We start from the raw sequence: 13770 nt of genomic DNA on the forward strand, positions 1-13770 counted from the left end.
GTTTCCAGCGTTGGAAATGATTGTTTTATAGATTTGTTCTTGGTAAGTATTGACTGATATATGGCATCAATTGGCTGGGCCATTGTAAATAGACTGGTGTTCAACTTTACATGTATATCTTGCGTGCGCAGGTGTTGATATTTAAAGGATGTTATTACTTGAAATTACAAGCTGAGCGCAATGTTCTCATTGATATAATGTCATATTTTCTTCTCTTGTACATCATACTACATCTACATCGTATTCTTCTCTTGTACACAGGAGCCGTAAGATGTGGCTCGAATTATTTGACACCATAACGCTCCCCAATTAATTTAATCACGCTTTCCAGCATGCGGAGGCTGGCCAGCTCGCTTCGTCTCCGACAATCCCAGGCATTCCGCCATGTGGAAGAAGATATCGATCGAGTTGTACACACCTCCGAACAGCTCCTGGCAAGGACCACGGGCAAAGACCGGCACGTCGGTCAGCGAGTGGACACCCTGGCCCTGATCGAGGGGCATGTTTCCATTGACCAAGAAGCCAGTGACGGCATCCTTGTAGTTAGCAACGTATCCCTTCTTCTCGTCCTCAACAGCAGGGGTGCGGGGACCCTCGCTGTTAACGCGGTAATCCTCACGGTGGTCAGGGAAGCCACCGACACCCGAGTGCAAGGTGTATCTCGGGTCCCACTGGGCGGGGAAGTGGACGCCTTCGGAGTAGCGGAGGGCGTTGGATCCGGCGACGGTGTATTGAGACAAGCCGGAGTTCTCGTAGTATCCGACCGCGTTGCGCTTGCTGCGGTCGTCCGTCTGCGCCTCCATGTACTCGGTGTCGACGGAGCCGGTCACGTCGAAGCCGTGGCCGTGGTCGGCGGTGACGATGATGAGGGTGTCCTCAAGCTCGCCCAGCTCCTCGAGCTTCTCGATGGTTGCGCGGACGGTGTCGTCGAGCTCGAGGAGGTCGCCGAGGGAGCGGTCGTAGTCCAGAGTGTGCATCTGCTTGTCGATGCTGGCGGCCTCGGACATCAGGAACCAGCCGTCCTTGCGGTGGCGCTTGTCGAGAACGTCGACGGCCTTGAGGGTCATCTCCTTGAGGCCGGGCAGGTCGTCGGCGTCGCGGTCCGAACCGTCGGGGTAGTTGCTCTGGTTGTAAAGGTTGGACTGGTAGACGTTTCGATCGAGCCAAGTGGGCAGGTTGTTGGTCGAAAAAACGCCCAGCAGTCTCTCGTCGCTGGGGGCGTTGCTCAGGGCAGTGTTGTTCCAGGCCACATTGTACCCTTTCTCAGCGAAGAGCTTGTAGTAATCGCGGGTTTCTTCGGACTGGACGAAGTTCTCTGCACCAGCGCCAAGGAGCACATCGGGGCCGTTCCAGTTTGTCCACTCGTAGTCGGTCAAGCTCTCGTAGTAGGCGCTGATGACGTGGTCGTAGTCGCCGCGGTCGCTAGTGTGAGCACCCAGACCAGCAGGTGTGGCATCTGCCAAGAAGGCAGTTGAGACAATGCCAACACCGGCATTCGGGTTCTTGCGACGGTAGATTTCTGCGATTGTCTCGAACTTCGGGTCATCGAAAGTGTCTTCGGAGGAGTCAACATAGACACCCAAAGCATTGACGGTGGTCTTGTGGCCGGTGTAAAGGGCGGTGGCCGAGTTGGCAGAGTCAGTAATGAATGAGTCCATGGAGTGTGTCATCTGGTGTCCCAGCACAGGGAACTTGTCCATTGCCATCGTTGTCAGGTATTTGCCGTTGATGCTGCGGTGGGCAATGAGGCGGGCTGCAGTGATCATGTTGGTGGTCATGCCGTCTCCGATGAACATCACGACGTTCTTCGCGCGTCGCTTGCTAGGGAGATCACGAACAAACCAGTTGGCGACTGTCTTTTGTTCTCCGTAGTAGGTCAGGGTAGCCTCGTATTCGCCAGGCTCATAGAGGGCAATTCTGCGATAGACCTTCGAGGTCACGTTGACAAGGGAGGGCTTCTCTGCGTCCTCGGCGAATCGGTCTGTTTCTATTAGCTTATATGTTCCCCAGGGCTGTATGGTAGGAGGGTATTACCTTCAAACCATGTGAAATTCCACCTCTCCAGCTCAGGTTCATCAATCTTAAAGTATTCCGGTGCAGTGACAGCTTCCTTTCCCTTCTTGGCGACGGTGAAGGTAAAGTTCTCGTCGGGCTCTCCAACACGAGCTTCGGAGCCATTGACGGGAGAGTGCACTTCGAGACGGATGTCGAAGTACTGACCGGCAAGGAAGTCGACCCTGGAAATAGTCATTAGTAGCTAGAAACCAGGCGCAATTGAAACATCACGTACTGGTCCGGCGGGAAGATACATCCCAAGTCAGGGCAACCACCCAAACGCTGGAAAGTCTGGGCTGCCGCGAATGAGGCAAAGCATGCCAACGCGGAGATCGAAGAGGCACGCATCTTGACGGGATGATGATGAAACCGAGAGATTTGCACTCAGCGAGAAAGCGCCTCTGTTAAGTACGACTTGCTTGGAAGCTAATTTCAGGCGAGCTTCCTGCCAAGAGCCTCCCGCCAAGATAATCCAGAGTATCCAAATCTCCGAGATAATCCCTGTACCTGGAGAGAAGTATTATTGCGAGATGCATGGTCTGTTTGGGAGCGAATGGGAAATAGGCCAGATTTGCACGTGCGGAATCCTGGAGTTTGCCTGGGAAGCTTGAACCCCTTCGCCAAGCCAAGGGAATGGAATGCCAAGCCAGTCCAGCCAACCCCAGTCGTCCGCCAAGCTTAGAAGGCTTGGCGGACTTTCGCACGTGGGACGGATGCGAGATAGGATGGAATGATAGTCCATCTACTCCATCAAGACCGTTTACACAGGTTAATCATCCCACAAGACCATCTACCATGGCATGATAGGATGGTGGGACACATAACAGGATACTAGCTAACTTCACACCTCTCCGACGGTAACCCGAGGTCGAGAAAAGGTGGCTGTAATCCAATGTGAGACAAAAAGACAGAGTCGAAAACTAAATAAATAAACAGTAACTATAGTTATGTTGTCGTATAGTGTATCCTTAAATCGCCAAAAATATATCGGGGCATTGTATTCATGCCCCTGCTACTCCGTAGGTAGTTCAGTAGGTTGTCTTCTCATCTGCGAACCATCCTTTTCATAACAGAGGATTGGCCCACGGTTCTATATTGCGATAAGCTAAAATGCTTCCTTGGCTTCTAGTAAGCCATAGTACCTTCCTTCTCTGGAAGCCGCAAAGCCATCGGAGTGGCAATGCAACCAGAATACGCCATATTCTAGCACGTGTCCCAATCCAGAGATTTCCTACCATCACGCCCGTTGATATGCCCGAGGTCTCCACTGCAGTGGCTTGATTTCCTAATATCGTGGTACAGAGTAGGCAGATCTGATACACCTGCGTCGTTATAAAAGTAGGCGTAGGCCTCATGAAAGCGGAAGGCAGAACTAAAACTCAGCCGGGTTATTTTCAACTAAGCTGGACTCCGTATGCGCTCAGTTATTACCTCCTGGTGCCCTCGAGCTTAGTTTCCTTTCCTGTAGAACTATCCATGGTATAGGTATAGATCAACGATATTGATGTCGGATCGGCCTATTAGCAACTCCTAGTGACAGTATTGCTTGGCACGCCGGCGGACGCCGGCGCCTCCACACTTCGTGTACTAAATGACATATTAGCGTCCGAAAACCCCCTATAAATTTGATGCCATATACATACAAAAGGGCAGCATCTCTCTTGTTGTCTCTTTCTCGCCTATAAAGTTAGCTTAGAGGCCAGGATCCAGCTGCAAGCCGGGCGAATAGTATGATAGTGGCGCTCATCACGTGCTAGACATTCTGTAGTGTTAATAAGACCTAGATTGGCCCAGCCCCAGCCTGAGGGCTTGGTAATCTAAAATCATCATTCAGACATGCATTGGGCGCCGTGAGGGTTGTTGTTAGTGGGAGAGGTACTTCTTCTGTGGTGGTTGGGCAGTGCATACAAAATTGGAGAGGCAGAGGGGATATTGAAGAAGACAAATCCAAAGGACTGGTCCCAACTCCCACCTTGGCCTCGGCACTTTGCTTCATCCGAATCTATTAGCTTTATTAGCCTCCCAGTTTGGTTCGCAGTTGTTTGCGGCGAAAGCGGCCAGGAGTGACCACATCGTATGAGTAGGGGACGTTGAAAATGGCGCTTGGCCCCTACAGCATCTGTGAGAAGGTGCGCATTCTTTTCTTTTGGTTTTTCCAGCTCTTTGAGATAAATATGAACTGCGGTACAGGACTCGGAAGCAATACCAAAACGGACAAAGAACCAACTCTGCTAGTATCAGACCCTCGACTGCCATTATTGGACAAAGAAAAGCCTTTTTAAGACTAATCGTACTTGCCATAAACTCTTCAGTTGCAAGCTATGCTATTGACTATCATAGGAGTGAGGATGTTCTAGTAATATCGATATTCATTAGTGTTGTTCCTAACTATCGCATTGTTGTGTCCGTTGAAAATCTATTGTCATTGTAGCAGCCAACGATGCGATCTTGGCGGTCATCAACCTTTGCCTTCATTGTTCTCATGTCTAATTTTGGGATTTCAACATTGCTTAGTATATCGACTCTTTATCTCGACTCTTTATTCTCGAGGATAGGGACCATTACTTGCACTGCTTACAAGATGTCAAAGGCAATGAAACACCCATTATCTCAGTTTTTGAAAGCATATGTTACTATTTATGACCGGAAGTACGCACTCGAGTCCAATCAATAGGTAGTACGTCTTCTCGAATACTGCATGGTTTAAATTTAGCCCTTTGATTTCGATTCTTTCGAGTCCATGTCTTTGTCTGTTGATGACACTCAGGTTGAAAGGCCAAACACTAGTTCAAAGCACAGAACCTACAAGTCGCTGGTTCACTAATATCCATAAAGGTTGCCTTGGTTAACAAATTTGACATACATAAAGCAACAATGTCCCTTCAAGGCCTTGGGTTGATATCACCATTTCTACAGCAATCTACATACCAATCCAAATTTGAAATTTCCAGCTCCCCTCCAATGCCTTCTGCCACTCTCAAATACGGCGAACGACAAGCCGCTGGCCAATTACTGCAGCAATGGATGGAACGCCCAGAATCTGGCGCGTCTGTGGCAACATGTCCAATTAAGCCTTCTACGCTGCAACTCAAAGACCTCAGGAAGTCCAAGCAATTCGAAATAGATATGCAATTGAATTCCTATATTCCAGTCCAAATTGAAGATGAATTTGCACAACTCAATATAATGGGGCCAACAAGTGGTGCATGGGAAATGATCTCTATAGGTGGACCTGGTGCTACAGGCAATGCCGAATATCCGGACCTTCATATCTGGGAAGGGCAAATAGCGCCCGGGGTGTTGATTGTTGAAGAAATAAAGAAAGCACCCGGTTTTTTCATGTCAGAAGTCTGCCAGGCCGTTTACCAGAAACACTTCTCGATTGATACATTGAAGTATGTCTATATGGTCGACGTTTGCAATAAGGATACCCTTTCGTTTGTCAGGGATGTGCTCTATACCGAGGCTAATGGCCTCTTCTGGCCAGATGAGGAGATACGCGATTGGCAATTGGGAACCCCCGAGTTCAGGGCCCTGCTAGGGACAAAGCTTGGGAATATTGTGGCACATTTGGTTCTGGGGGCCTTCCGACGTGGAACCCACCGGATCTCACAAATTAGAAGCTTTCATACCCACGAAGGTTTGCAGTTGCGGTTTGCCATTGAGGAGGTGGGCCATGTTACTCCTGTTGTCCCCTCAGTTGAGGCCCCGATTGGGACGATTCCAAGTCGCGTGACAAGGTCGGTGGCGAGGAAGCGCAAGGCGGAGGAAGGCGACATTGAAGCGAAGAAAGCTCAGAAGAAAAGGTGAGTTGGACATTTGTGCTTGAGCCAAGCTATATGTTCTTATTCGTATTTTGTCTTTGTTCATCGGGTCTTCGGTACCTAGCGCTTTTCTACCTTTCTAACTTGTGAAATTCTTATATTGTTCTTCATCTGCTTATATGATACATGTAGTTCTACTTCTTCTGTCTGCAAATTAGATGCATCAATAGACCTGTTCAGCATGACCGCAATATCTGTAGTTTACTTCAAATGCTCCGTCTCATGTCTGCAAATACGTTACCTTTCTTCGTAGATCTTGACGCCACTCTGGTTAAGATGCTTCAGAGAAATACATATGAATTTCAGAAATAGCCGGAGTAACAAAATACCACTAGATACTCTCAAATTCACCGAAAATTTACTTGGCACATTGGACAGCATTGGACCCTTCCACTTTCTCCCAACTTTCCCTTTCATTCTCCTCCTAATTTCCTGATTTTCTGATTTCCTTCTGATCCCCCTTTTCTTTGCTTGCAGATCATAAATTGGCTGACTGGTCCAAAATTAGGGCTTTGTTCCGCCGAGCCGGCGGATCTGCTACACTATACTCAAAGCTCCCTGCACCAAGACCCCATGAAATCTCTTTTCTTCTTGAACTGGGCTCTTAGATCACAGTGTCTTATGAGTCGGATATTTTCCGACCAGGTTGGAACAATCTTGACATCTTCCCACCCCATGGTTCCCTTGTCATTGGGCTTAGGGATTGCAGTGGCCAAATCCCGTCAGTAGCCAATGAGAGACCCCTGCATTTCCCAAACATGACATCTGATGCAGCTTACATTTAGTTCTTATTGTTATATTGACTGCCATCATTGCTCCATTCCGTGGTTAAAATGGGGGCGCCACGTTCTACAAGCATATTGCACTGACTTTTACGCGCATCCTCGTTCGAAATCCCTCCATGGAGCAGCTTCAGTGAGTTGAAATGTTGCCCCGGGATAGAAAAGCCCAGGAGAATACTCAGATCTAGATTCCCTGGTCTGACAAAGAAGCAATTCTAACAACATCTCGCAGACTTGTTCTCCCCCGCTTCCGCTCAGAAAAGTTACGAAGCCCATATGAAACTATGAAAAGCCTCACCCTACATATTCATTCTTCCTGAAGGTACAACGGCATTCTTGCTTGGCGATCCTGCTTGCGAAAGTTGATAATATACTTTCCCGGTGGCGGCTACTGTCTCCCTGCGCTACCGGGCCACTTCAGCTATCTCGAAGCTCTCTCCACAGACATAAAACAAGATGGCAAAAGCGTCGGTGTGCTATTCCTTGCCTATAGCCTTGCCCCCCAAAGCTCGACAGCTCTTCAGTTGCAACAGGTCGTTATAGTCCTATAGTACGCCATCCAGAGACTAGGAAAACGACCATCAGACATTATTCTTCAGGGTGACTCGGCGGGCGCTCATCTTACACTTGCGCTACTATCACATCTTACTTACCCATATCCTCGAGGTATCGTGCCGAGATCTTCGGTTGATAGGCCCCTCAGAGGAACGATGCTGTTGTCCCCTTGAGTTGATTTCAGAACTGATCACCCGAGCTCCAATAGAAACGCGAATAGAGATATTATCTCGGCTCAGGGTTCGAATAGCTAGGCACAGATACTTCTAGGTCAGGCCGTGGAAGATAAGTACAACTACCCCGCCAACGCACCAGCGGGCTAGTGGAGAGACCTTCCTGTTTCAAAAATCTTCATTAGCGCGCGTGGAGACGAAGTCCTATTCGATCCGGTTAGGCAGACGGCCGAGAAGATGGAGCTGAGGCGATTTCCACAAGCTTCGTGTCTTCTCTAAAAAGTTGCCATTTCCAGGCTGAACTCCCCGGCATCAGCATTAGTATTGTGCCTCGAGGATTCCATGTCGAGCCAATCACGGACTTTGCTTTGAAGGTACCCCCTGGGTGGCAGTTCAAGGTGATGGCGTCATGGCTGAACCAGACCTTTTTCGCATTTTACTCCGAAAGGAGATGAAGATGAAGACAGTAAGCCGCATTGCTGTATTCCACCTCACAATTGTAGGCGAGGTGGCGGTCAGACGGTACCAACTCGATCAGGTTTGGGGAGCTTTCTTTGACGGGTTGCCGCTCGGTTCTCCCTGACCTTGACTGCACAACCTATGTTGGATAGTTCGAATTCTCTAGAATTCTTACCACCTGTGTTTTGGGTGAATAGTGAGACTTTCTCTCCTACAAGATGATGCACTCGAACCACGATCCACAGGCGCGGCCCGGGGATCTGCCTCGGAAGAAGATCCGAAAGGGGACCCGCAGTTGCTGGCAATGTACAAGACCCCCTTGATATAAGCGAATTCGTGATTTATCCCTAATGTTTCTGCGCTCACAGGCAAACACCGGAAAGTCCGCTGCATTTTTACGTCTGATAGCGACCAGAACTGCAAAGAATGTCTCGCCCGGGGAATTCCATGTCGGAGCCAAGAATTGCCAGAGCCTGAGAACCCCCGCGAGTCGGACCGCGCATACGTGAACGAGCGGATGGCTCGGACAGAGAACCTGTTGGAGAAACTCCTGATACGTGTTGACAGCGGGAACCATCAATGGCATGGCTTGAAATCGCCCATGGATACGGCGGAAACCAGTCCCGAATCGAATCCCCCGACCGTGACACCAGCTTCGGACAATGCTCCAGTTTTGTCTCTTTTTGACAACGGACCGGTTCGTGCCACAGCTCGTATTAGGGATCTGCAATTTCCCCCTAGCTCGCGCTTACTGGTTGATAGCTAGGTTTCAGTCCTCAGAGACCGTTGAGCCCGATTTTACACCACATGGCACGATCAACCGGGACTGGGGCGAACTGCGCCGCGATCTAATAGCCCTGATCCCCACCCAGAAGACATTGAAAGTTATATCGGAGGCTAGCAGTAGCTGGTGGCTTATGTGCGTGCAGTTATTCGAAGACTACGATAAATCATTGCTTTCGTCCTCAGAGGGAGAGCTCTCGACTAGTCATCCAACTGTGGTTGGTAAGGCCATCTTGTGGATTGCATTGTGTCTCCAACAACTGCTTTCGGAGTTTGATTTGTCCTCTCTCGATCTTCCCTGTCTCCCATGGGTCTTAGTTTTCCACGCTCGTCTGCTCTGATGACTCTATTGTCAGTTGTATCGACGGGCTCGAGTGCTTGGTTCTGCAAGGGTTGCTCTTTAGCAATGACGGGAAGATATGAAGTGCATGGCTTTCCAACCGTCGGGCTGCGAACATCGCTCAGCCAATCGGGTTTCACCGTGTTGAACCAGCTCCCAGTAAAAGCGCCGAGTTTCAACATCGCGCTACGTTCATCTGGAGACACATCCTCATGACAGACAGGCATCTTTCTCTGATCCTTGGAGTACATGGAGCTATATCCAATACGGCAATAGATCTGTATCAGTCCAACGCAAGTGACCCTCAAGATTTGCCTGTTCACAATGCGTAGGTTCTGAACCCCCTTGCTCGGATAGCCGGATCAATCATGTAAATGGTCAGGTTCCGGAAACCGCCCAATTGGCGGATAACAGTTTGGGCTTTGACCCGCCTGCTGAGTTTTGGGCTCTCAACTCTCAGTTCACGTTTCAGACTCCATTTTTTGGCTGATTATGATGTTAATTGGGATTATTGGGATATGGGGCTGTGATAGACGTGTACAGTTGGGACGGGTTCCTACCGAATGCATGTCTTGTTTTCTTTTTCTCTTGGTTTTGGTATTTTGGTATGTCACTATTTGTGTGGTCGCTATACGAAAGTATTCTTGGGGTCATTCGACGTGTATTTAAGACGGTCCTGTCCTTGGTAGATATCTTGGCCTCCCAGCAATAGGGCCTTGATCCGTCTCCTGTCAATGCCGTTCCTTTTCTTGCTCGCTTACTTCCTCTTATGTAGACGATTCTTGGCCAAGACTAACAAATTGGAAGATAAATGTTATGTCATTAGATGCGTAAGATACACGAATGAGGAAGGGAATATTGAAAGAATGCTAAGTTGTACAGGTATGACAGATGAGATGATCGAGCACCAGCTAACAAGCATCGGGCGTTATATTCTCGATAATAGAGTCCGACTCGAGCCTATGAAGGACTGAGTCCGTTATATGTGCTCTTGGACATAAATCAGTACGATATCCCGTTGAATCTCTGTGGAAAGGCACACGTACTGAAAGCCCCTGGCGATCATGTCCGGGAATCTGTTTATAACGAAGCCTCCATCTTTGTGGATTTGGTGTATGTAGGCATTGATCTCCTCAGTCGCGGCTGAGTCTTGGAAGGTTACCTTGTTAGTTAGTAGGGTCCATGTTACAAAAGGAGAAAAGGATTTACAATATATCTCGGGGCCATTATTCGGTATGTACAATGTGCATGGGATTTTTGATAGAGGGAATGGAAAGAGAGAAATAGTCAATTCTCATATCCTGTCTATGACCTTTTGACTATATATGCCTGTTTGGGCCAAGAATGCTGACGTCATGTATGGGGGACCTCCACACACCAAACAACCAAGTGGCAACTATTACATCTATATTCTTGAACTGGATCTATTTGTGAGGCTATGTATACCCCACCGAGTCGATATCCAAGAAATCTAAGTGGTCGATATTTGGATATTGCCTGGTTCGTTGTTCTGTTGAATCCCCAGGATCACTGCCCGTGACGCGTACCCTCGAATACATCAGACGGACGTCCCTTTCCCAAAATGGCTCATTTATATCCAGTTTTAGGGTATCGTACTGCGCCAGATGTCCAACAAATAAGACATCGCGCTCTACCTTGGTTTGAACTCACATATATGAATATATCTGAAATAGAGGCATGAGTCGCTGATCGTGAAGGAAATCAGTAATACTTGTATACGTGAGGTAAACAAAGGAAAAAGGACCCAAGGAGATCTAGGGTGTATCAGGTGACCAAGATATGTTATTGTAGAATATTCAATCCTTGGGATGACAAGAGCTCCGTGAAGTTAACCCAAGCCCGCTTACAAGAGGGATCCTTGGCGGAACACCCACTCAACCATCGCAGAGCCTTTTGGACTCTTTGCAATGACTCTTCTCTTTCACCCGCTCTCATTTGAGACTGGGTGAGCAAATGTGTTATGAGCACGACGGTGCTCTGCGTGAGATAGTGGAGAGTACACCACCAAGGTGAGCAACCCAAGAGCCAGGCGATGTTTGGTTCATTGGGTAAGAGATCAAGCATTTGGCTCGCTACATTGAGGCAGATCGTCGCCATTGGGGTGTCAAGACCAGTGGGATAGGCTTCACCGCACATCTGAGAATGGAGGGCAGGATGCGAAATGACGAGTTTGGTTGAATAATATTGGAAAGCCAAACTCGTGCGTTGACGGACAAAGGCTCGGTCATCTCTGGTTTCCATGAAACGATACATCGCAGGGAGCCGAGAAAACCAGTTGTCGGCGGCGCTGTTGAGCGATGTCATGGCCAGTTCGGTGTCGTTTCGTGATTTTCGTCCCGCTTCGGGAGAATACAAAATCTCGATTGCTTCTCTCATCACAGCTGCCAAGTCAATGGAGTAAAGTAAGTACAATGAGACGTTAGCCTGGAGATGCGGGCTGGTTGATGCCTGCTGGGACATGGATGGGGAAGGCGAGTGGGATAGACGATCGTTCGGTTCAGTGGAGGGATCGAACGAGAGTAAAGAAGTCATAAGACGATCTCTGGATCCGATGTCCATGATAAGCCTCATTACATGTTCATCTCGGAAGTCTTCTTCCTTGTAAGGCACTGGCAAAGGGGTCGTGCAGTGTTCCTGCTGCATTCTGGGCATGCGTCCAGTCATGACGCAGAGTAGGATGTCCAACAGGTACAGCGCCCACCATAGCCGGTATCTGGTTTCTTTGGACACATGCGTGATGCTGGGGCATTCGCTACGAAGATGGATTCCCATCGCGACTGCCGACTGTATTGCAATGCCACATTTTCTCCATGCCCTAAACCAAATCAGTGGCTAAGTAAAGGCTTGCGGTATTCAACCTACCTATTGGCCTGTCCGACGGAAAGCAGGTAAAGGGATATTAGCCCCTCTACCTGTGTCTGCTGCAGGTTGGGACCCTCCAATAGCACACTCTCGCTAGTGTGTAATAGCCAGGCACGGGAAAAGTACACCGCGTGGATATTGTGATCGAGCTGAGGTTGGTCTCCGGAAAGCTCGAAATGTCTTGCAGCGATCGCAAACACCATGTTCAATAGCGCCATCCACTTGTTTCCAGGGTGGGTTGTTGATTGTGAATAGAATGATCGACACTGGCTTAGAAAAATTGCTTTTCCAACGACGGGGAAGGAGGCGTGCGCAACCTGGAAGTATCTGTCCACGAGTTCATCGGCGACCGCTTGTGGGGGATATGCGAAGACATCTAGGTCGTTCATCGGCTGGATTCCGGCATCATCCATAAATAATGCACAGGATGAAATCGACGGACGGGTTGGTTCCTCCAGTTGGCCGTGCGGTCTGGAACTTCTCTGACCGAGCAAACACTTAAGCCTGTATAACCATGCCGTTGCTGAATGTTCTCCTACAAAGCCAATCGCTTGTAGTGAGATGTCTCCATTAAAGTTCTCCAGGGTGTGATCAACGTAGGAAAGTGTTCGGCTTGACGATTCTGCCTCATCGGGTAACCTGGCGGCGGTCGGCGACGACAGGGAGAGACTAGATATCTATGGGTTGTTAGATTGATTAGAGATCTGATCTTGGTTCGGATCATGGGGTCTTCGCTCACTTTTCCGAGAGCTTGGTCAACCACTTTGGCCAGCTCGGTGTCGAACTTCGGATAAATATCGCGCACGAGAGATTCGTAGTGTTGGAGTTGGCTCGTTATGACTGTGAGTTGTCTAAGTGCTTGGGTAAATATTTTGGGCCACCATATCCAGGGAAGTCACAGACCTAGCATTCCTCTCTCGTTTCCCATCGACGTAGACGCAAAGCACGTTGGCCTCCTGACACCGGATGCAAGAGGGCCGATGACCAGAACACTTGTTCTTCTGCTTGCGACAGTTGTGGCATGCTCGACTGACTCGACCATTACTGTTTGCAAGTGGGGGCTCGAGTCGGGGAATGGCCACTTTCGCGTTCATTGGCTGTTCCCCGGTGATTCCAGCTGTGCTCCAGGGAGGGTACGCACCGAAGACTGTCGACTCGCGTGGGGTCAAAGCGGAGGCTTCGCTGCTCTCGAACTCAGCTGTGTCGTAGATGAGATGATCATTATCATTGTGAGGGGCAGATGGAAGGGGATCAGACCGCGAAGAGTGACGAAGAGATGGCCTTCCGCTCATTACGACTTGGCCGGCTATTCATCGTCAGTACTGAGTCCTAAGCGAACAATAATAGGAAAAGTGAGACGCACAAACCAACGCGCTTGTGATGAAGCGGGAAGAAAAGCCCCCTTCAGCAGTGAAATATCCCTGCCAATGGTGGGAGTATTGATGGCCGGAGTACAGTGACGGTGCATAAGTTTGGACACCCCCCTTGCTACCGCCTTCCCGAATAATTACACCGGCCGGTATTCTGGGTCTGTTATTGGTGGATGTCTGGCCGGCAGAATTCAGGGTGTCCATACTTATGCACCGTCACTGTATAGCTTGTAACAAGTCTGTTTTCACAGGAGATATGGCACCTGTGATTGGCGGGCTCACTCTCCCGGTTGAACATTGTTTGGTACGATTGGTACCTGTAGTTTACCGAGAGCCTAACGGCCCACTGTTTGGCTCATTTAGTAAAGCCATGGTATGTGTCAAAGTTGCTGGGATTATTTGACGCTCACATATTTTCATGTGTTGGCTATATTTCAAGGCTATGAAATATAAAGTATTGATTAAAACAAAACGAATAGAATGAATTCCATGAGTTCAAGCATCTCCAACACCAAATCTTAGTCGGTAATATTGTAACCTCCCAAG

The 13770-nt window shown here is 48.9% G+C and overlaps 4 protein-coding genes across 4 annotated transcripts; 2 read left to right on the forward strand and 2 right to left on the reverse strand.

The window, feature by feature from the left end:
- Positions 1-314: 314 nt before the first annotated feature.
- Positions 315-2403, reverse strand: N7525_005582 (alkaline phosphatase; the record flags this gene model as incomplete). The annotated part of the gene is made up of 3 exons (XM_002564631.1): positions 315-1981; positions 2035-2237; positions 2291-2403. 3 exons carry the CDS (start codon positions 2401-2403, stop codon positions 315-317), a joined length of 1983 nt encoding a protein of 660 aa, XP_002564677.1.
- Positions 2404-4929: 2526 nt separating this feature from the next.
- On the forward strand, positions 4930-5865 carry N7525_005583 (uncharacterized protein; the record flags this gene model as incomplete). The annotated part of the gene is made up of 1 exon (XM_002564630.2): positions 4930-5865. The coding sequence occupies one exon, from the start codon at positions 4930-4932 to the stop codon at positions 5863-5865; it is 936 nt and encodes a 311-aa protein (XP_002564676.2).
- A 2201-nt stretch (positions 5866-8066) lies between these two features.
- Positions 8067-8972, forward strand: N7525_005584 (Zn(II)2Cys6 transcription factor domain-containing protein; the record flags this gene model as incomplete). Its single annotated transcript, XM_061213445.1, has 3 exons — positions 8067-8154; positions 8217-8545; positions 8622-8972. The coding sequence occupies 3 exons, from the start codon at positions 8067-8069 to the stop codon at positions 8970-8972; spliced, it is 768 nt and encodes a 255-aa protein (XP_061070466.1).
- Positions 8973-10774: 1802 nt separating this feature from the next.
- Positions 10775-13146, reverse strand: N7525_005585 (uncharacterized protein; the record flags this gene model as incomplete). Its single annotated transcript, XM_002564629.2, has 4 exons — positions 10775-11807; positions 11855-12531; positions 12594-12705; positions 12758-13146. 4 exons carry the CDS (start codon positions 13144-13146, stop codon positions 10775-10777), a joined length of 2211 nt encoding a protein of 736 aa, XP_002564675.2.
- Positions 13147-13770: the final 624 nt, after the last annotated feature.

Source organism: Penicillium rubens, assembly GCF_028828025.1.
Source record: "Penicillium rubens strain IBT 27055 chromosome Unknown utg000002l_segment0_segment0, whole genome shotgun sequence".
Lineage (NCBI taxonomy): Eukaryota > Fungi > Ascomycota > Eurotiomycetes > Eurotiales > Aspergillaceae > Penicillium > Penicillium rubens.